Raw genomic sequence first — 23268 nt, forward strand, 5'->3', positions numbered from 1 at the left:
CTGACTTTGCCATTCAAGAGTTTTCCAGTTTTGAGCTTTGAAACTTTCCTTTGTTGCTTTAGCAGTATGTTTGGGATCATTGTCTCGCATTAGAGGATGAAGCACCATCCAATGAGTTCGGAGGCATTTGGTCGAACTTGAGCAGATAAGATGTTTCTTTACATCTCAGAATTCATTTTGCCATCAGCAGTTACATCATCAATGAAGGTAAGTGTTCCAGTACCTGTGGCAGCCGTACATGCCCAGGCTACAACACCCCTACCACCATGTTCAACAAAAGAGGTGGTATGCTTTGGATCTTGGGAAGTTCCTTTACACCTCCACACTTTGCTCTTACCATCAATCTGATATAGGTTAATCTTGGTCTCATCTGTCCACAAGACCTTTTTTTCTAGAATTCTGCAGGCTCTTTTAAATACTTCTTGGCAAACTGTAATCTGGCCATCCTGTTTCTGTGGCTAACTAGTGGTTTGCATCTTGCAGTGCAGCCTTTGTATTTCTGTTCACAAAGTCTTCTGCAGACAGTAATCATTTTCACATCCACACCTGCCTCCTGAAAATAGTCTCTGATCTGTTGGAGTCGGACAGATGTTTGGTGAATTTTCTTCATTGTGATGAGAATCCTTCTGTCATCTGTAGAGGAGGTCTTCCTTGGCCTACCAGTCCCTTTGCATTTACTGAGCTTATCATTATGCTCTTTCTTCTTAATGATGTTCCAAACAGCTGGTTTTGGTAATCCTAAGGTTTGGGTGACGTCTCTTACTGTTTTATTCTTATTTTTCCAGCCTCATCATGGTTTATAACTATAGAACACTACAGCAGAGAAAACAGGCCATTCAGCCCTTCTAGTCAGTGCTGAAAACATCATACGGCTAGCCCAGCACTGACGCACCCATTCCATAATCCTCCAGACCTCTCCCATCCACGTATCTATCTAGTTTATTTTTAAAACTTAAGAATGAGCCTACATTTACCACATCACATGGCAACTCATTCCACATTCCCATCACTCTCTAAGTGAAAAAGTTTCCCCTAAACCTTTTCCCTTTCAACCTAATGCCATATCTTTTTGTATTTATCTCTCCTAATCTAAGTGGAACTCTGTCTATACCTCTCATAATTTTATAAACCTCTATCAAATCTTTCCTCATTCTTCTACGCTCTAAGGAATAAAGTCCTAACTTGTTTAATCTTTCCCTGTAACTCAACTCCTGAAGACCCAGCAACATTTTAGTAAATCTTTCCTGCACTATTTCAATCTTACTGATATCTTTCCTATAGTTTGGCGACCAGAAATGCACAAACTACTCAAAATTTGACCTCATCAACGTCTTATACAACCTCATCACAACATTCAAACTCCTGTACTTTGATTTATGAAGGCCAAGATGCCAAAAGCTTTCTTCACAACCCTGTCTACCTGTGAAGCCACTTTCAGGGAACTATGTATTTGAATTCCCAGATCCCTTTGTTTCTCTGAACTCCTCAGTGCCCTACCATTTACTGTGTATGTCCTACCTTGGTTTCTTCTTCCAAAATGGAATGCCTCACATTTTTCTGCATTAAATTCCATCTGCCATTTTCTGTCCCATTTTTCCAGTTGGCCGAGATCCCTCTGCAAGCTTTTAAAGACTTCCTCACTGTCCACAGTACCTCCAATCTTAGTGTAATCAGCAAAGTTGCTGATCCAATTTACTATATTATCATCCAAACCATTGATATGGACAACAAACAACAATGGTCCCAGCACCAATCCCTGAGGCACATCACTAATCATAGGCCTCCATGTGAAAAGCAATTTTCCACTACTACACTCTGTTTTACAATCTCTCCATGGATACCTAGTGTCTGCACCTCTGAACTAACCTCCCACGTGGGACCTTGTTTCTTCTTTTGAATATTTTATCTACATTTCCGTTCATGTATTAATATCCAGATACAAAGGACAATATTCATATAAATCAAATCAATTATACATTACCTATTATGATATACACCCTAAAATTCCACCAACTCTCCCCCAAATAATAACCTGCAAAGAGAAAAAGAAAAAGAAAAAAAAGGAGAAAAGAAAAAGAAAAGGAAGAAAAAATATAGAAAGAAAAGGAAAAAAAATCAAAGAAAAGAAAGAAACAAATCTGGTTACCAAAATGTCACCATCATTCACACAGCTTTGCCTTTGGACCTTGTTTCTTTGACTTTCATTGGTACAACTTTGGTCGTCATGCTGAAAAATGGCAAATGGCAATTACAGACTCCAAAGGTGATCAAACGTTCAGAAGAAAGTTCAGCTCTCTTATGCCTGCATACCTGAATAATCACAAACACCTTTGGAGCCAAATGTCCCGAAAGTTATTGTGCACTGAAATGCAGGAACTATGTATAAAAAGTGCTGTAATTTCTACATGGTCAAACCAAAATGTATACAAATAACCTTGAATAGAATCTGGAATGTGGACTTTAATCAGATGTGAATTGTGTGATTACAGATTTAAAACTGTGGCGCACAGGGGCAAATAAAGAAGAAAAGAGTCTTTGTCCCAAACATTATGGAGGGCATCATATACCAAGAGAACTGGTTGAAATAGGATGAAGTCAATCCATTGTCAGTCCAACGGTATAAGAGGACTTTGTTGGATTATGGGGTAGGAGGGCTGGAGGAAATATTGGCTGGAATATTGCATGGATAGAAATGGAGGGTGTTGTGAAGAATTCATTACTTCCACCTCCAAATTGCCAAAAATAATGAAGAAAAAAAATACACAGTGAATGAAAACTAATATTTTAAAGGAAAATACTACTGAGAAAATTACATTGTGGAACATAATTAAAATTAAGGCTAAATAAAAGATGGAAAAGAAAACACACAAAAAAATGTTAACATTGGATCATTTTAGTTCACCAAGGTTAAGCAGATTGATTTCTTCCTCCATTTCTTTAATAAACATTCCAGGGGCACATCTGTTAGCAAAAAGTACAAGGCCCGAGGTCAAATGTAACTTTAATGCAATTAATTTACTAATTGTATGAACTGTAGTCTGAATGCACTGTAGCCATTATACATACAATGCAGAACAACAAAATGGTAAACTTCATGATAGGTATGGACCTCAAATGAAATTCAACTTTCCTAACATTAATAAAGAACGCAAATAGAAGTTCAGATCTCTGAGCTACAATAAGTGAGTTCTTCGAGCAAGCCAATTTTTTTCCTCTCTTGGGTGAGTATCTTTGAAACAAGGTTTTCTTATTCTTATGGGATTTGTAAGAAAAAAATTAAAATAATAATTCATATGGCCTAAAAGATTAATAGAAACAAACATCAGCAGTTGAAAGGAAGCTTGTATATGTTGGTGTCTGTCAACAGTAGTCCTTCAAATTATCCCTTTCTCTAGTCCACACTATAATGGCACAAAGAAAGCCAGAGGTAAACATAATGACATTATGACCTTTGTCTGGTATTGGTTCCTCTGTCTCCTCAAGAGGATGCTGGGATAGAAATGTTTGCGCTGACTCCAAAGTTGCCAATATGAATGGTCCTTTCGTCTTTACGTCTTCCATGAAAACCTTTATTAAAGTAATGCAGGAAGAAAATTAATTTTTAGGTGCAGAAATCAAATGTTTTCATTTAATAGATTAACAAATTGCTTGAGCAAAGTATTTTGAATTTGAATGAGGAAGTAAAATAGAAATACGAGTAGTCTTCACAACATTTTTTAAGGTACTTATTTAAGTAGTAATCTAGTCGGGAGATTTAATTTGCAGTGCATTCATTCACAGGCATCTGATTGGAAAGTTAGGGCTTGGGGCGGATAATATTGGAGCCTAGAAACTGAATGAGTAAAAAACAATTGTGCCTATTTTTGATGTGTCAACTGGATGGCAATCACAGCATCACCGATCGTAGGTTCGAGAGCACGGCTGAAGTGAATCCTCTCCGTGTTGCTGACAGTCACTGTGGGCAGGTGGGCAAAATAAAGCAACAGCCTGCACATTTTGAAGGATTTTCCAGTTTTTCTGGAGAAAGTTCAGTCTATTCTGTAATTCCACTTTGCACTTGTCCCTTATGATTCAGTCTAACACTGCTTTCATTCCGCATTATATTTTGTGTAGATGATAACATCACCCACGTAATTGGCATGTGTTTCTCTTACAGATTCATGACCTGTGACCCATGTCGTTCACTCGGTTTAAAGCGATTTCCATATTTGGCGCGCTGATTTTATTTTCACAGACTTCCTCACGTTGACTGCCACATGCTGCCCTTTTGCAAAGCTGTGGCACTGATAAAGATGTGATCTGTGCCCCACTGATCCCCGTGACAGTGGCCTCATCGCATCTTGGGGCTTGATCATGCCACTCTATTCAGGGGCCCCAAACTCACTGCACTTCCCCTTCGCTGATTTCCCCTTTCCCCCTGGATGTCTGCTCTGACCCAATTCCTTCTTGCCCACTCAGTTTCCCTCTCTTACACTCTCTATTTTCTGTTCTCTATGTTCTCTCTCATTTCCACGAGAATGGCTGCTGGGAGTTCCAGCCCTCTTCACAGTGACTGAAATATTACCTGTCAGCATGACCAACCAACTGCTGTCTACAAGCGGGGTTTTCCCCTCCCAGGATTATGATTTCTTAAAGTGAGGATATCCCAATTTAGCAATTTTGTTTAATGGCAACAGACTTGCATTAAGGGGAAAAATGGTCAGGGTTCAAACCCATTTAGAAATTGGAATCCACTCACTTTGGATTTTCTAAATAAATTCTTCTCTAAAAGTTGATCAAATCTAATTTCTAGACTTGATTTTGAAACCTGGCATACTTTAAATGTCAGAGATACATAAAACACACTAAGAGTGACATATTTCAGTCATAATATTTGTAGAATTAAACTCAGCACATCATTGCTTAACTGTAATTTTGCAAATCCTGATGTTTGATTTCAAGAAGATATGGTTTTGATCTGTGGTTATAATAATGAAACTGGCAATAAACTCTGTCGGAAATATTCCCCACTCCACCCGGCTGACTGTGATCAGTGGATTATATCTAAGGAAATCTTGTCCACGCTGTGGTCATGAGAGACGCTTCAGCTACCTGATTTTCCAAGAAGCTGTCATGCTGCAATATAAACCCTCGTGTACTCTGTCAGTTGAACATGCATTGCCTTTCTTTTTGCTTATTAAGTCATTATGACTAAAGTGCCACATACAAGTCCTGGAGTCATATTTTTACAGCATGGAAATAGGACATTCAGCCCAATGCTGATCAAATTATCTACCTGAGCTTTTGCTCGCACCTTGAGGAAGGTCTCAGGCTCAAAATGTCAGTAATATATCTTCACCTTTTATGGACGCTGCGAGATCGGCTGAATTTCTTTAGCATCTCTGTTTTTACTACAATCACAGCATCTGCAGACTTTTGTGCTTTACTTCATCTACCTGAGCTAGTTCCAATTGTGTGAATTAGTTCCATTTTTCATATCCATCGAAACCTTTCCTTCCCATGTTCCTGACTAAACATCTTTTAAATGTCATAATTGTACCTGCCTCTAACCACTTCTGGCAGCTCATATCAAACACCCACCAGCCTCTGTGTGATAAAGTTGCCCCTCAGTTCTTTTTTAAACCTTTCCCTCCTCATCTCTAGATAGTCTCTAGTTTCAGACTCCTATCCTGGGAAAAAGAGTGAATATTCAAATTATTTATGTCCTTCATGATTGATCTATCTTCAGAAGGTCACCCTCAGCCTCTTGTGCTCCAGAGGGAAAATGTCTCAGCTTGTCCTGGCTCTTCTTATAACTTATGCCCCTCCCATCCCCTCACAAAAGCTGCGTCTAATCACTCTTTTCACTCTGGTGTTCACCTACCGAGTGAAATTCATTGTAGCGCTGAACTGCACCAATGTCCCCCGTGAAGGGAAGCTGCTCTGACAGCTCTTCGTCTTTCACCGTCAGCCAGTCAATGATTTCCTGCAAGGACAGCTGCAACTTGCCACTGTGATCTGAGAGCGCCTCCAGCCGAGCCCTTCGGACAGAAAGAAGGAAGGCAGAAGGTGGGGGCAGAATTATTAGTCAATGGTCGATAATGAGATTTTCCCGCAAAGGTAGCAAGTGTAAAAGGGCATCACCCATCACACTACATGTGTGATGACTCAAATTAGTTGCATTTGTGAGGCTGCGTCTGTTCTCAAATCAGAGGACATCTTCTGAGAGACACTGAAGCAGATTCTGATTGGTTACCCCACTCTCGCTGGCCGACTGTCCTTGGGCCATGTTGTCTTTTCCAGGAGAGCCCAGGTACAGTTTTTTTTGGCCATAAGCTCAACTGTGTACACAGAATGGCTTTGGTAGCTGAAGAGATCCCCACCCTGGCTCACTGACTGCAAAGTCTTTGAACATACAAAATCACTTCAGACCTTCAAAAAAAATTAAAGAACTAATATTTTTTAACATTAAAAGGTTAAAATAATGAAACTACTTGAACTCAACTAAGTCAAATAAAAAGCTCCTCATGGTCAGATTTTTCCCATTCATTTCAACTTGGAGCAGGCTCAGCAGGAAGGGTAGCAAACACAGGGAGACAGTGATGCATCATAAGAACACACATTAAGTGGTGAACGAACTCAGCCAGTCGCACAATGTCCATAAGAAGTAAAGACTGACACTTCGGGCCTGAGTCCTTCTTCAAGTTTCAGCAAAAAGCAGGCAGGCATGCGAGACCAGCCAAGTTCCTCCAGCATTTACTGTGCATTTTTAACTACAATCACAGCGTCTGCAGACATCATTATTTCCACACCATACGAAATTCACCAGTACGGCACACACTTCCTGGTGCTTCTGTGAGTTAAGGCTGATTTTCAGCCTCCCTTTAGGAAAAATCAAACGCTGGGCCTCACTGATGAAAGGACCAGATTAATTTCTGTGGATTTGCTTTAATATTTCCATCCAGCTGATAATCTATGTGTCAGAAATAACCTGGTTGGTCACTGAGCTAGAGATCATCAAATGAATCCCATAAATACAGTATATTGGAATGATATCCACTGCAAATGTCAGCTCCAACTTTACCACCTGAACCTCCACCATAACTGTTTCTTCATTGATACTCTGGGATTGTAAAAAGAATCGGGGCAGTTTTTTTCCCCTTTCTATAGAAAAGCCCATCATCAATTCTAGATGCTATTCAACCACATAGTGACCAAATGTGATGCTGCATTCTCCTGGGATCCCCTTAAATGATTCATAGGCATTAATTTCCAAAAGAAGTTCAATTGTATCATAATTGCATGCCTTCTGAATTTATCTGACACAGTGTACATAGGGAATTGAAACCAGGACTTTTTCTTTGCCTGGTGACAAGGTAAAGGGGGTGTGTGGACAGTGAAAAACTTTGCAACAATGATCGAACTACCCTTAGATTTGCAGAGATGGTTGTGTTTACCTATTGCCTGAATTAATCATTTATCCTTTGCTTCAGGAAGACAGGGATATTTTTGGAGTTTCTTCGTTCTAATTAAAATTCCAAGGACTGTAAGCTAAATTAAATCTACAAAATCGAAGACCTCAGAAATAACATTCACTCAGAACAGCAGTCTCTTCTGCATATATTTTATGAAAAGAAAGTATTTCTGCAAATGAGATTTAAATCCTATTTTTGTTGCTGAACTGTTGAACTCAACTCACACCTCCACTTTCTAAAAGATGAATGCTAAAATTTGTGATTTAAATAGATTTTTATTTAATCTTTCAAAGACTGACTTGGCTGGAGTTTGTTTTTTAAACAAAACATGCAAACATTTTCTTCCTACAACAAATCTCTGAGAAAGAGATTTCAATTTGCCTGGGTGATCTTTATGTTCTTCAAGATAAAGAAAGCTGCTGTGGGAGAAGCAAATCCTTTTTTTTTCATGGTTTGAAATCCACATCAAGCAAACCCAGTTTAGTTGTAGCACAGGCAGAAGTAAATATACTTTTTATGGATATGACTGAGTTCAACGCTCAGGACAGCATCCTTGAAAATGTGGGAAGTTCTAATTTCTGTAGCTCCACATTAATCCTAAAGTGTTGTGCATTCTATACCAACAATGAGTGACCATGGGTAATGGTGGATTTACTATAAATGCACTAAAGAGACCATTTGGCCCATTGGGTCCATTCTAGCTCTCAGGGGAACAATCCCACCAGTCTCATTCACATTCTCCTTATTTTCCTGTAGCACTATGACTTAAGTCACTCTCAAACATCCCCAACAAGCTCCCATTTTTTTTTGTCATTAATGGGTAATTTATAATAGCCATTGAAGTCACCAAGCACATCATTGGGATAAGGGAGGAAACTGGAGCAGAAGGAGGAAACCCAGACATCAGAGATCAGGGTTGAATTAGGGGCTCTGGAGTTCTGATCAGATTTCAATATGAATGGATTCACCTGATATTTTGAGATTTCTTCTTGATCTCGTTCCAGCAGAGGTTCATCTCCTCGAAGTGCTGAGGTGATATCTGTGATTCAATTCTTTTGTTCTCTTTGTTTGGTTTTTACATTTGTTCCCATCATACTGAATTAACAATGTTAACTACGAAGACAATGAAAATAAAACATGTATTTAAAGCCGTTTGTTTGCATGAAATTATGGATTTCTTAAAAATGTGATTTTGTGAACAGCAGCAAAAGTAATAATCACAGGATTACTATGTAATACCACAAAAGGTAACAATGACAGGTGTTGGAATTCTGAAGTCATAATAGAAAACGGTCCAAAAATCAGCGAGGTTTTTCATTTGACACTTGTTCCTTGTCCTGGTGGGTGATTTCGGTGATTTCGGCTCCCTTTCAGTTTTAATTACACCATTGATGATGCCATAACAGTTTTTAAGCATCTGTAAACTAATATAAAACAACAAAACTTAGTGAAGATGTGAAGCACAATAGTTTTGATGCATGGGTATACGCTGCTCTACGAATATTTGGATTGCAAAAATTCACTTTTATATAGAAAGCCATGTTCGCTTTTATGAAAGGATTTGAATGGGTTTTCGCTTTTACGAAAATAGCCTCCGATAGTAGTGAATGAGTCTTCGCTTTACGCCATTTCAGCTTATGAAAGGTTTCCTAGGAACGCTCTAGTTTTATAAAGCGGGGTATACCTATATAACCCAAACGCTATGTGATGGCATATCAGCAATGTATGCCCTTGAATATGAGGACCTAATAGGTGATAGAATAGAAATTTCTAGAAATCCTGCCTTGGCTGCAGGAATAAAAGAATTTCAGGGTTGTATGTGATGTCAAGTACGTACTCTGACAATAAATTTGAACTTTGAACTTTATATTTTAGCATAGAGCCCAGAGATTAGGTAAGACCTTCAGGTAAAGGCAACAGCATTGGCTTTGCATAAAAATTATGAAAGTAATGGTAAAATAATGGTTACAATTGTTTTATTCACTCAAAGCAATATTTATTAGCTGGTAACGAATAAGCAAAAATGCAGAAATGTCAAGTGAGTCCTCCCTGCCTGATAAGTTTTATAAGGTGAGTCACTTCCAATTTATACATCGGTATAAATGGGTATAGAGATCCATGCTTGCAATAATGATGTTTTTGTACCTTGAATAATCTAACAATTAAACATCTGCTATGTATTTTACTACAGTAGCAGCCAATAATGAAGGACTGAAAAAAAAAGATAATTATGAAGATATTCTATACGGTTCTCCTGCTTCACCGGTCGTGCACTGCAAATGTTCGGTTGATTTTCCAGCAGTTTTCTTTTTGACTTGAAACACTGGTAGATATCAGTGCAGTTATGAATAACAAATTGATTGCTACCAATCAAACTTTAAAGAGTTTTACAGCTTCTCCATAACAATTAAAAATTGATGATTGTCTTCTTAAAATGCATTACAAATATTTAGGCTAAGATCTTGGCCATAATTTTAGATGTGAACAAGGCCATTTAAACATTTTAATCTGATTCTTCTGGAAAGCCAACTCTTTAATGTTACCATTGCAACATCTACTTTGTCCTGACCGCTATGTTTTCTAGTTTCTGATCTTACTGCAGGGAGAAAATAGTGCTTTAAGTATGAACTTTCCAAAACATAATTCTGCAATTCTATTTTCTTGTCTTACAGTTCATTCAGCTCTGGAATTATTGTTTCAACCTAACTTTTTCAATTCATTATCTTGGAAGATTTTATTAAGTTTCAACTTTTTTTTTAAATTTTTTAAATTTTTTTATTTTTCACACCATAAATAAGTTTCAACTTATAGATAGTTTTGAAGTTAATCTGTTATTTTACTCCTGTGGAATGACACTTCATGCATTTGACATAAATATGTAGCTCTGATTTCAGTTGATTGTTAGGGATACGAGTTCAAACATTTGACAATACAGTTCACTTCCACTTATTTAATACCTTCTTCACTGTTTAGACCTGGTGAGTGTAAAACCAAAAATAGAATATATGGGTGTATAAGAGTCAGGTTGGATATGCCCACTTCAAATAGATCTGTGAGAGTGGCTTAGAAAACAATTCATTTTAAATTCATGTCCGCAATGATTTATTTTCATGGAAACTTTGAGATGTTGGTACCTAAATCCATACCAATCAAAAGAGTTTGAAGACAACTGCAAAGTAATTGGAGTTCAGCCTTTTTGTGGCAGGGAATAAATCCTGCAGATAGTGGAAATGCTCCAGAAAAACTGGGCAAGTGAACATTGAATGTTGGCTTACCAACATTTCATAAACCAATTCACATGCTAGGCAATGACCTGTATGGTTCCCATTGGGACTGCGTGCATGGAAATTTCAGTCATATCATTGCTATGCTGGCTGCTGGAAAGCCAGTTAGAACTTAGAGCAATCTAGTCATCAAGTCATACAGCCCTTTGGCCCAGCTCTTGCCAACCAAATTGGCATTCTAGGCTCATCCCACTTGCCCACTTTTGGTCCATATCCTTATAAGGAGTTCTTATACATAGATCTATCTAAATGTCTTTAGAACATCAAAATGATGCTGTTTCTACAGTTCCCTTTGGCAACCTGTTCTAGATACAGATGTGAGTGAAAAAGTTGCCCTTCAGGTCCCTCTCAAATCTCTCTCCCCTCACCTTGAACCCCTTAGTTCCTGGAAAAAAGACAACTTTCATATTGATTTGATAAACACTGATAAGGCCACTCCCTCACCCTCCCATGGTTAAGAAAAGACCAAGCCTATCTATCCTCCCTATTACTCATGCCCTCTGGTCCTGACAGCTTCCTAATGTATTTCCTCTGCTGCCCTTCAAACATATCTGGGCTCCAAGAACTGCACTCAATACTCCAAACATGGTTTCACCAACACCTTGTACAGCTGAATCATGAGGTCCATATTTTTGTACTCAGTACACTGCACAAGGAAGGCAGGTGTGCCAAATGTGTTTTTCACCTTCACCCTGTCCACGCAAATTGCCACTTTTAGGAACCTGTACACTTTAAGAGCTCTAACCAACACTATGTTTGGGAGGAAGGCAGGGGAGTCTCAATTGTGATTGGTATGCCCTCATGCAAAAAACTCTCCCATTCAACTCTTAGGCTGTTAGAGGACCCAAGCTATTTAAAGGTGAGGATTGATCAGCCAGAAAGACATTACAGAAGCTTCCATTGATATATATAACTAGGGGGTGTTTTTTTTCCATATAGTCCATTGATAAAAATTCCAATGTATAATACAGAACATTTAAGCCAATATTTTCATCTTAACTCATGTTATTCCCTGGTTAATGACTAGATCATGACTAATTGGCCAGACATAATTGCCATTTTAATCTAATGTCCATAACATAGGTTTTATATTTAATATGAAGAAAAAAAACAGATATTAACTGGTCCAATTTCTAGGAATATCAGTTTATGATCTTATTTGAAACATGGTAGATGCTAAGCAGGTAGACCGGAGAAGTGGGACACACTTGGCTAACGATGGAAATGGAAAGTTACTGTTTTTCACACAATTACTATATTAATACAAGGCCCTGTAATTATTAAAGGGAATGGAGAGAAATCAAGGAGAAATGGGTGGCACGGTTGGCGTAGCAGTTAGCACAATGCTGTTACAGTGTCAGTGATCAGGACTGAGGTTCGAATCCCATGCTATCTGTAAGGAGTTTATACGCCGTTCCCAGGTCTGCGAGGGTTTCAAAACGTACCAGGGGTGTAGGTTAATTGGGTGTAATTGGGCGGCGTGGGCTCATGGGCCAAAATGGCTTGTTACCATGCTGTATGCCTGTACGTCTTAACTGAATTAAAGATCTATGTATTATCAGCATCCAAATACCCCACCATCTATCAGTTACACTGTCTGGGTAGGGCGAAGAGCATCATCAAGGATGTGTCTCAACCTAACTGTGGACTTTTTACTCTTCTTCCATCCAGTAGGCACTACAGGAGCCTTTGCTCTCCAACCTGCAGGTCAAGAAGAGCTTTTTCCTCCCAAGGCTGTGACCCCACTGAACTTTGAATCACAGCGCTGAGTGGAAGTGCACTCACATTGGACTGCCAGTACTTTTATAATTATTAGCTTGCTGAATGTGTTTGATTTTATTTGCATAATAGTATTTAGCCCTATTATTAAACTTCTGGTTCGATGCTAATTGGGTTTGTATTTGACTTGGCACAATGACAATAAAGTTGAATCTAATCTAATCTAATATATGATAAAAGTAAATAAGTTGTTGAGCCAAATGATCTCATTGGCAACGATGCTGTGATGCAATGGGTCATGAGGAAAACAAACCAAAACTGCTGATGAACATTGGAGAAAGGAGTTGAAATCTTACTACTAAATTCCACATTGTCTTCATTTTGACACTTCAACTTCTTTCATTACCTGCTCTCACATTTCAGTAATCTGCCATGTCTCTGTAGATAGAGCTAGTTACTTACATTATTACTGCATTTTCTCCAGGCAGTTACAAACTGGAGATATCCCTCTTGTAATTCCAGTTGTAGTAGACAAGATCCTGTCCTTTAGGAAGGCATACACGTTTGCGAATATTTAAAGATGAGGTACTAATGTCGGTGAGAATTTTAAATCACAACAGGAACAGAGGGAACAGGAACACAGAGTTCTGAAGAAAAAAATGAAAATGGGGGTTCTGGGAATTGAAAGAAAAGAGGAACAGGTGTTTAAAAGAAATGGGAATAGAGATCTTGGGTGTTTTGTTTATAAAAAGTGAAAATATAGAAATTGTGGAAATAACGGCAAGGACAGAGGTGCTAATAGTTTAAAAGCATGGGGAGCAGAGGTAAAGGATCCTGCAGAGAGGAAGGATGAACAAGAAGAGGCCGTGGTCCATGTCTACACCAACAATTTAAGAGTGTAGAGAGCTAGGGAAGAAATAAAAGGCAGGTATGGGAAATGAACAGTCAGGCTCATTTGACAGCTCAGAATGATGAGCAGGTGGGAAAAGGAGGTGGGTTAATTCTGTAACAAAGGATGAGATCACAGGTAAAGAATGATATTGGGTTTGAAAATCAAAATGTAGAATTGGTTTGGTAGGAAGTAGGAAATAGCAAGGACGAGACGTTTCTGATGCTGTAGTATAATGCTCCCCTTACAGTTGCTACACAGTTGGACAGATTAAATCAAGGAATAATGAGAGTTTATAAGAAAGGTATTGCAACAATCCTGCCCATTTTGATTATTATATAATTGGATAAATCAAACTCCCAGAGTAACTTTGAGGACAGGTTCAAAGAGTTTATTAGGGATGGTTTCTTCGAACAATGCATTGAGGAACCAATCAGGGAAGAAGCCTCCAAGATTTTGTATTGTTCAATAAGACAAGGCTAATTAATAATCTCATAGCAAAGGAGCCTCTTGAAAAGAATATTTCAAATTCAGTTTTAAAGTGAAGAATTTGAGTGTGAAATTAGCCTCCGAAATTCCAATAAAGGCATTTTCAAAGGCATAAAATTATAGTTGTAAAATCAAAAACAGACGAGACATTTCATGAACATTCATGATATCAAATTTTAAAAGCAAACAATGCTACTAAAGATTGGTCTGAGGACTGGGAGGAGTAAATTGTAAAAAAAGAGTGAAAGCTTCCACAGAAAAGGGAAGAGTAGCTGAAGGAGGCTTGATTCGTATGGAATGAGACTGGAAAAATAATAGTTGGAAGCAGAGAAGGCAGTGACTCAATAATTATGAATTTATAAGTCGTGGGGCTCCACAGGTATCAGTGCTGGGGCTGCCACCAAATCTGTCATTGAGATAAGATACTATAGATGTATTAGCAAGGTGTGAGGAGGACACAAAGAGCTTCCAAAGGAATAGAGATATGGTACATGAATTTGCCAGCAATTGGCAGATGAAGCATCAAGCAGGAAAAGTGCATTATTTACACTGGAATGAAAGGCATTTATTGTTCAAAATGAGTGTGACCATAAACATGGTGGGAAGGAATCTGAGGGTTCTAGTACATGAAGCACAAGGCATTTGCAGATAGGGACACTAAGAAATTAGGAAGGTTAATAGAATGTTGGCCACCGTTGCAAGGGAGATGGAGGATAATAGAGGTTTTGACATTATTCTTCTGTACACTATGAAGAACACAAATAATATAGTCATTTAGTTTTGTTCTTCATGTTTAAGGAAGGATGCACTGTATTGTTAGCAGTGCAAAGAAGGTTTATTCGGTTAATTTCTGGGATGAACAGGTTGATGTAGCAAGATATATTGGGGAGATTTGACATACTCATTGGTGTTTAGAAGAATGAGAAGTGATTATGAGAATGTAAGCATTCTGGACACAGTGCTGCAGCCTGAAGGATTCTCCTTCTACTGCACAGACTGGATACTGGTGTCAGATAAAGGAAGAGGAAGCAGTGTTTGCTTCATCATCATTTCACTGTGGTGCCCAAATGTAAAGTGCCCAACTGAGTCCTTGACTTCCTCATCGGAAGACCACATTCAGTGTGGATTGGAAACAACATCTCCTCCTTTCTGACAATCAACTTAGGCGCACCTCAGGGATGCATGCTTAGCCCACCCCTCTACTCTCTCTACACGCATGACTGTGAGGCTAGGCAAATTCAAATGCCATCTACAAAATTTGCTGATGAACCACGAATCTCAGATAAGGAAGCATTCAGGAGTGAAATAAATCAGCTAGTTGGGTAGTTTCACAACAGCAACCTTGCACTCAACTTCAGTGAAACTAAGGAATTGATTGAGGACATCAGGAAGGGGAAGCTAGGAAAGTACAAACTAGTCTTCATCAAGGGGTCATTGTTGGAGAAGTTAAGAAACTTTAAACTCATGGGTGTCAACATCTCTGAGGCCTCTCTTGTGACCATCCTATCGATGCAATCATGAAGAAGTCATGCCAGAAGATTTATGTAACACAGAAGCCCTGCTATCCCTCCACCATCAGACTCCTCAACGACAAACTCAATCAGAGACTCATTTAAGGACTCTTACTTGTCCACTTTATTGATTTTCTTTTTGTTCTCTCTGTATTGCTTAGTCAGTTTGTTTACATTTGTTATATTTTCAGTTCTTTGTTTACATGTTATATGCTGTGTACAATTTATATTTTGCCATACCTTCAGGAAAAAGGAATCGGAGGGTTGTATGTGAAGTCATGTATGCACTCTGATAATAAATCTGAAATCTGAGATTTGTTATGTCACCAAAGACTTTTGCAAATTTCTACAGGCATACCAAGGAGAGTATTCTTACTGATTTCATCACTGTCAAGTATGGAGGTGTCAATGCACAGGACAGGAACAGGCTATACCGATAGTTGTGAACTCAGCCAGCACCATCATGGGCATTAGTCTTCACTCCATTAAGGATATCACTACGAGGCAGTGTCTCAAGAAAGTAGCATCTATCATCAAGGACCCTCACCACCTAGGTTATGCCCTTTTCTTACGGCTACCATCAGGAAGGAAGGACAGGAGCCTGAAGACACATATTCAACATTACAAAAACAGCTTCTTCCCCTCTGCCATCAGATTTCTTAACGGAGAATGAACCCATGAACACTACCCCACTTTTTCCTCTTCTTTTTTTGCACTGGTTATCTTTTAAGATCTAGTATTTACAAAATTGTAATTAATAGTAATTTTTCACCTTGTTCTGCAGAACTGCTGCTGTAAAACAACAAATTTCATGACACACGTTCATGACAATAAATCTGATTCTAATATATTGATGTGTATAAAGTTCTAGGATGGGTTGAGAAGGATGGATGCTAAGAGGATGTATTGGAGTATTTAGACTTGGGGGCATAGTTCCAGAATAAAGAGTCCCTCATTTAACATAGTATGATGGAGGAATTTCTTCTCTCAAAGAGGAGCAAAACCTCGGAATCCTTTACTCCAAAGATTTTCAGAATGAGAGTCTTTAAATATATCCATGGCACAAACAGACGGATGATTGAACTGAAAGGAGCCAAGAGGCAGCATGGTTAGAATAGGGATTGAACTGGCAAGTGGTGGTGAAGCTGAGATTGAAGCACCCATGATCATCTTTAATGGTGCAACAGACCCAAAGCCCTACTTCAGTTCCTGAATCTTATGCTTTAGTGATGATCTTCCCAAAAATGTGATTGTGTTATGTCATAATGTTTAGAAACAAACATCGCATCATTCTGCATCTCTATTCTCCAATGAATTGACTCCAGATTTATTTATCCCGGTGATATTATACTTTGCTAGTTTTAAGCCATTCATATACCAAAACTAAAACATAACCCAGAGACATCTGCTTGAACATAATCCTTCTTTGATGGAATCCATTTAATGCCAGTTTTCTTCTCCTTATTATGGCTGACATTCTTTAAAACCATTAATTGTCTAGCTTCTAAACTCATTCATCTTCAGCAGTTTCATCAATAACATGCCTTCAATTGCATCAGAGGTGGGGCATACATTGAAGATAGCCAACTGTTCAATGCCGTTTACATTCTTCAGCAAATGAAGCAGTCCCTGTCTGCACACTGCAAGATCTTGTCAATATTCAGACATTCATGCCACACAAATCGATGCCATCTCCATCTAGAGGCGACCTAAGTATGTTCGATATTCAATTCCAGCAACACTTAATACACAATAGCTTCAAGTATGGATTAAAGTGTACTCATCCTGCGGTGTGTGTCTCATCTCTTGACATCCTGAAGCATTTCCATCATGTACCATGCACATCGGAGTTACAATGGAAAACACTCTATTTGGGTGGAATGTACTTCTACATTCTCTTGGTGCCTGCCACATTGACCACTGCCAGTGGGCTGATATCACCTCCAACCGTGCATCTCGGCGCCTCACAGTTCGGCGGGGAGCAACCTCCTTTGAAGAAGACCGCAGAGCCCACCTCACTGACAAAAGACAAAGGAGGAAAAACCCAACACCCAACCCCAACCCATCAATTTTCCCTTGCAACCGCTGCAACCGTGCCTGCCTGTCCCGCATCGGACTTGTCAGTCACCAACGAGCCTGCAGCAGATGTGGACATACCCCTCCATAAATCTTCCTCCGCAAAACCAAGCCAAAGAAAAAAGAACTTCTAGCAATTCATCACCATCCAGGACAAAGCAAACAGATTGAACTGCAGCTTCTACACCTTAGCTATTCATTCCCTTCAACACTTGACACATTGTGGGTGCAATATGATGCATCTCTAAAATGTGCTGCAGGTTTCACCTGGGCTGTTTCAACAACTCTTGAACCCACAATCACTCCCACTTAGATGGCAGTACATGCATGGAATGCCATTGCCTGCGTTTCCTCACTCAATCCTGACATGGAACTATTCTGCCATTCTTCCTCTGCAACTCATTCTCTATTACTTGTTCTAAATACTGAAATTCCCTCTCCAAGAGTAGCATGAGAGCACTTTCACCAGGAGGACTGCAGTTCTTCAAGTAGGTAGCTCACCTATTTTTGCCAATAAGGGTAATAAATTCTGGCCTTGCCTGCGAGGCCCATATTTTGAAAAATAAAATCAATAAAAAAATCTGATAATCAACAATACTCATTAATTCACAGGAAAAACTATGGACAACATAGTTTGCTATTACAGTCTATTATGCTATTTCATTCCTGTGTTTGATCAGTGGGGTATGGAGATTATGCAAAATGGTCTAAATTTATAAAGGTCCCCTGGAAGCACTGTAATAATTGGTAATTTGTTCATTCCTGTAGCGAACCATCTGTCATTGACAAGACCCAAATCTCTGCCACCAAATCTCCTCACAGCTTGCTTCATCAATCTGTCAGTAGATGGAGCACTGCAATTTGCAAGAAGACATATTTTGCATCATTTCTTTAAAAGCAAATAATAACCAAAACTAGAAGTTGCAAAATGGATCACTTGATGCTTGTTTGACCTGCTGCCTCTCTTGGAACTTGTACAATTGGTTTTCTAATTGACTCTTGTTTCTTTATGTGAGGGCTGTGATGACTGAAAGGAAATCTAGAAATAGAAACTTGGCAAACTTCTTCCTGAGCTCTAGATAATCAAGTAAGCATCCAGAATAACAGTCTGTCAGTACAATTTACACTATTTAATTCTAACTGCAAAACAGTTGCATACCAGAATGTTTTAAAGAATACAGCCTGATCCTAAATGCAATTTTTTTTGTTCAAAATCAAATATACTTGGGGCGAATAACGCAACTATATTTGCATTAGCCTACCTTCCAGAGGTGGTTTTGCACTGGAAGGAGGACTGGGGAAGACTTATCATTCTGCTCCAGGGCTGCTGCAATATCCCATACCCTTTATCTCCCTTCTATTTCAAATATCTGCAATATGTTCAGTGATTCTTTCTCCATGGCTCTCTGTTACTGTTCCACAACTCTAAGAGACAAAAGGACTTCCTGTCTCCACCATAAATGGTTGATGTTCTAGATATCTCAGGAGGCCAAGCATTCTCTTCTTGTTCTAGACTGCAATAAGTATCGGTCCAGCTTTCTCACCTTTTCTTCATATGCCAACTCTTTCATCAGAGGAATGAACCTGGTGGATTTTCCTTTGCACTAACTCAATTTCTTATTCACAGGGAAAGAAATTGTATGCAACATCAGAACCTCTTGAAACAAAGACCAATGTTGCATTAACCTTTCTAATTCCTTGCTGCATGTGCATGTTAATATTTATGGTTTCATTTACAAGGACTCTTAGATTGCATTGCACCATATTTTGTGATCTCACTCCATGTAAGTAAGAGGTAGCTTCCATTAGAAAGTCTCTGAAGTATTCTCGCTAAAGGGTACAACTTTTCTGTAATCTGAAGTAGGTCTGCATCAAGTGTTTAAGCGCTGAAACTTGGGCAATCCAAGTTAAGCTACTGGAATGTCAAAAGGTTTCAAAATAAACTAGTCTTGCATTGTACTGCTTCTTTAAATAGGTTATACATTTCTTGCCATATCCAGCCATCTTTGTGAAGCTAGGTAGTTTCATGTTTCTTTCTTGGATCAGTAACAACAGCTAATATTTATAACTGATATATTCAAAGATCCAGAATAGTTTTCTTGGGTTTAATTGAACCTATTCTGGTAATAATAATAGCACTTCAAAGACACAGAGCATTGTAATCATACAAAATGTAAAGATTGATGCTTAAAATAAACTATTTGGATTTATAATTCATCGAAGCCACATAAAAATCTGAACATGTGGAAACATTTTAATAATGTGTGTTTATGTTAGAAGGATGCTTTGACACCTGCACATTTCAACCTTTTCCACACTTAGATGTGTTCAAATCAGTAGACGAACTTACTTTGGTTTCACACTTCCATTGGGAAAATGGTAAACGTGATCTGATGGAAGTACCTGACAGGAATGTCTCTTAATGCCACACAGCATCTTCCAACAGATTAAATGTAAGATCAGAAAATGACACACAAAATATAATTGGATGAAGTTTACTTCCATAAGGAACAAAGTTGGAAAATTACCACTTCACTTTCATTACTTAAGCTATTGAAAACCAATCAGTAATTTTATTTATATTGTCAGTAATTTTTAATTCAGCAAACTAATCTGCCTTTGGCTTTATAGATCTTAAAAGTGGAATTACTTGCAGAAAATTTAAATACATTTTGAATATTACTTCTTCATTTAGTTATCTTCTTAGAGAAATCTAGTAGATTTATGAGGCTTCAAAAACATACTGTTAGTTCTCTAAGGTGCTCTTTGATAAGATTTTATAAAATGGTTATATGGTTATATGGTTCTTTAGCAATTTCCTTTGAATTTCTCCTCATTTTAATAACAGGGGTCCCACACCAACACTCCATTCTGTTAAAACAACTCATATATTAGAGAATGCCTTGAAATATTACCCATGCAAGATTCCTTTCTCATTGAAATACCCCAAGGATTCCAGGTCCTCTTTGTGCATTGATTTAAATAAAATAGCTGATGATGCATCAATATTTTAAGTAAAAAAGAGCAGGAGCAGACCATTCAGCCCTTCTATACTGTTCTACCATTCAACAAGACCATGACTGATTTTTTACCTCGGCCGCATTTCCCTGCCCTATTTTGATTTCCTTTTATTCTTTTAATATCCTAAATCTCTGTTCAGAATGCAATCAATGAGAGAACTCCTAGATTCTTCACTCCAAAATTTCACCATCCTTTGCATGAAAAAGATTCTCTTTATTTCAGCTGTAAATCCCAGATTTTGACTGTGGCACCTTACCTAGTTCAAGACCTCTCAGCTAGAAGAAATGTTCTCTTTTTACCTTTCCTATCAAGCCCTCCAAGAGTTCAATACAATTTGGTGTTCACTTTCCTTCTAAACTTGAGTGTATTTAAGACCCCATCTCCTCAATCTTTTCTTGTGTGATAGACCTGCCTTCCAGAAAACCGTATTGAATATTCACTGCACTATTTCTACAGCAGATCAGATCTCTTTTTTAGGTAAGGGGACCAAACTTATACACAAAAATCCAGGTGTGGAGACAACATGGTCCTGTATATTGTAGTAAAACATTTATCCAAAGCATCTTGCTTTAAAATCAACATATTAATTGCCTTTGTAATTTCTTGCTCACCTGCATGTCATAAAATTATGGTCACCTCATCCATACTGACCAATGTTTCTTCCTGAGCTAGTCCTATTTGCTAGTATGTGGCCCATATCCCTCTTAATCCTTCCTACCCATGAACCAGTATGAATGTGTTTTCAATTGTAATTTTACTGTTCACACTAACCATCCATGACTCTCATAGTTACCAAACAATATTTGCTTTTTAAATTTATTTGTAAATGCAGATATTTGTCCTGCCCATGTATTGTTTGTCTGTATATTATATCTGGTTGTGTGTCTGCATGTTTTGCACCAAGGACTGGAGAACGCTGTTTGGTCAGGTTGTACAAGAACAACCTGATGCAACAGGTTGTCATAGCCAAAATGTTGTCATGGGGACGAGCTCCTACTGCCACACAAATAATCTTCATGGTGTGTGTCTCAATCAGCCTCTGACAGCCAAGTCCAATTCCTGGCCTTCACACGTGGCATAGTTCTTATGCCTGGCAGAGCTGTTCCCACTGACAGAAGAAGGGGCAAAGGCAGGCCACTGGCACCTTGAAACCAGTTGCTCTGGGCAGATGAGGCTCATTAACCTTGATGATAACTCATCTAAGTGAGGGAAAATTCTGATTTCAATCCTCTGCTGCCTTGTGGCTATACCCACTCATGGGCAAGGCTTTGGGAGTAAACCCTGAGGAAAAATCCAGAATTGGAGTTCCAAAAGCGGCTGACTTCTGTACCCAGCACTAGCACGGAAACTCCTGGCACCAAACTGTATCAATTCCATTGATCCTTTGGACCTACCATTGGCATGGAGGGGTGGGGGGGGGGGGTGGTTTCCACTGCATGGGCAAAAGATGGATCTCTATAATCAACTCTACCCTGGCTTGCATCATGGAGAGGCCACTCCAGCTTCACATTATAGTGTTGGACAGGTGCAGTACCATTGGTCATCCATGACCGACGGAGGCCACACACACACACACACACTTGACTATAAATTTGACTTCACTTGACTAGCATCCACCTCTACTACTTTTCCTGGCAGCTCATTCCATATATGGATGAGAGGAGACTTGATAGAGGTTTACAAGATTATGAGAGGAATAGATAGGGTTGACATCCTGCCCTGTTTTGTAGGGCAGGATCAGTAAGCACCAATTAAGGGGAGACATCAGGGGTAAGTTTTTTATACATAGAGTTGTGGGTGCCTGGAATGCCTTGCGAAGGATGGTGGTGGAAGCTGAAGCATTGGGGGCATTTAAGAGACTCAGACACATGGATGAAACAAAACTAGAAGGTTCTGAGGTAGAGAGGGTTTAGTGCTTTTTTAAAGGAAGGGATATATGGATTGGCACAACATTGAGGGCCGAAAGGCCTGTACTGTGCTGTATGTTTCTTGTTCCACCTGATGTGTGAAAAACGCCTCTCAGATCCCTGTTAAATCTTTCCTCTCTCAACTTAAACCTTTGCCTTCTAGTTTTGTACTCCCATACTGTGGGGTGAAAAAAGCTGTGACCATCTACCTGATCTGTGCCCTCATGATTTTATAAACCTTTATCAGCTTCTGTCACTCCAGGGGAAGCAGTTCCAGCCTCTCCATACAACTCAAGCCCTCCAGATCCTCTAATGTCTTATAAATAGTTTTCTGCACCACTTCTAGCCTAATCACATTCTTCCTGTAATTGGCAATCAAAACTGAAAACAATGTTCTAAGTGTAGACTCTTCTTTTATGTTCATTTTGTTTTTTACTTGGTTATATATCTAGTTTTCATTTAAAAAAACTTGTTAACTTATTTGCAATTGGATTTTTTTCTCATGTTGATGTTGTGACAACACAGCCAATATTATGGAAGATGTCTCCCATGCTCAGGGTCTTTATACTTGTAAAGGCCTCTTTCGTATTACTGTAGCAGGCCCGTATATTGACCGAGTGCTATCTCAGCATGTTGGCTGGACTGCTATAAAACAAGTCTCATTTTTTTTTCAGGTGAACTACTTGATCTCAACCAAGTGGCAAAAGCATAGGTCTGATTAGTGTGAGGAAAACACAAACTGATTTTGTTAAGGACCATTTATTTACATTGCAATTCTGTGCATTTTTCAGGGTGGTTTTCCTCTGCTGAAGAAGAGGAGATCAAAATGAAAGTGAATCCCACATAAACAGACAGAAAGGTATATTTTCAAGTTACCACAGCTTTTAGAAGGATTTGTTCTGATATTCAATGCTATTT

At 38.8% G+C, this 23268-nt stretch overlaps 1 protein-coding gene across 10 annotated transcripts in view; it reads right to left on the bottom strand.

Moving 5' to 3' along the window:
• drp2 (dystrophin related protein 2) overlaps positions 1 to 23268 on the bottom strand; it is a 163496-nt gene that overhangs the window by 64735 nt on the left and 75493 nt on the right. For all 10 annotated transcript variants that reach the window (XR_011342985.1, XM_069893387.1, XM_069893394.1 and 7 more), the window contains 3 exons: positions 8423 to 8567; positions 5864 to 6020; positions 3450 to 3567 (listed from right to left, as the gene is read on the bottom strand). Coding sequence is in view for 9 of the 10 variants with exons in the window: in XM_069893387.1 (XP_069749488.1) it covers positions 3450 to 3567; positions 5864 to 6020; positions 8423 to 8469 (322 nt within the window). In the remaining variant the exon portion in view is untranslated. The remainder of the gene's footprint in view (positions 1 to 3449; positions 3568 to 5863; positions 6021 to 8422; positions 8568 to 23268) is intronic.

This window comes from Narcine bancroftii, chromosome 8, assembly GCF_036971445.1.
Source record: "Narcine bancroftii isolate sNarBan1 chromosome 8, sNarBan1.hap1, whole genome shotgun sequence".
Taxonomy (NCBI): domain Eukaryota; kingdom Metazoa; phylum Chordata; class Chondrichthyes; order Torpediniformes; family Narcinidae; genus Narcine; species Narcine bancroftii.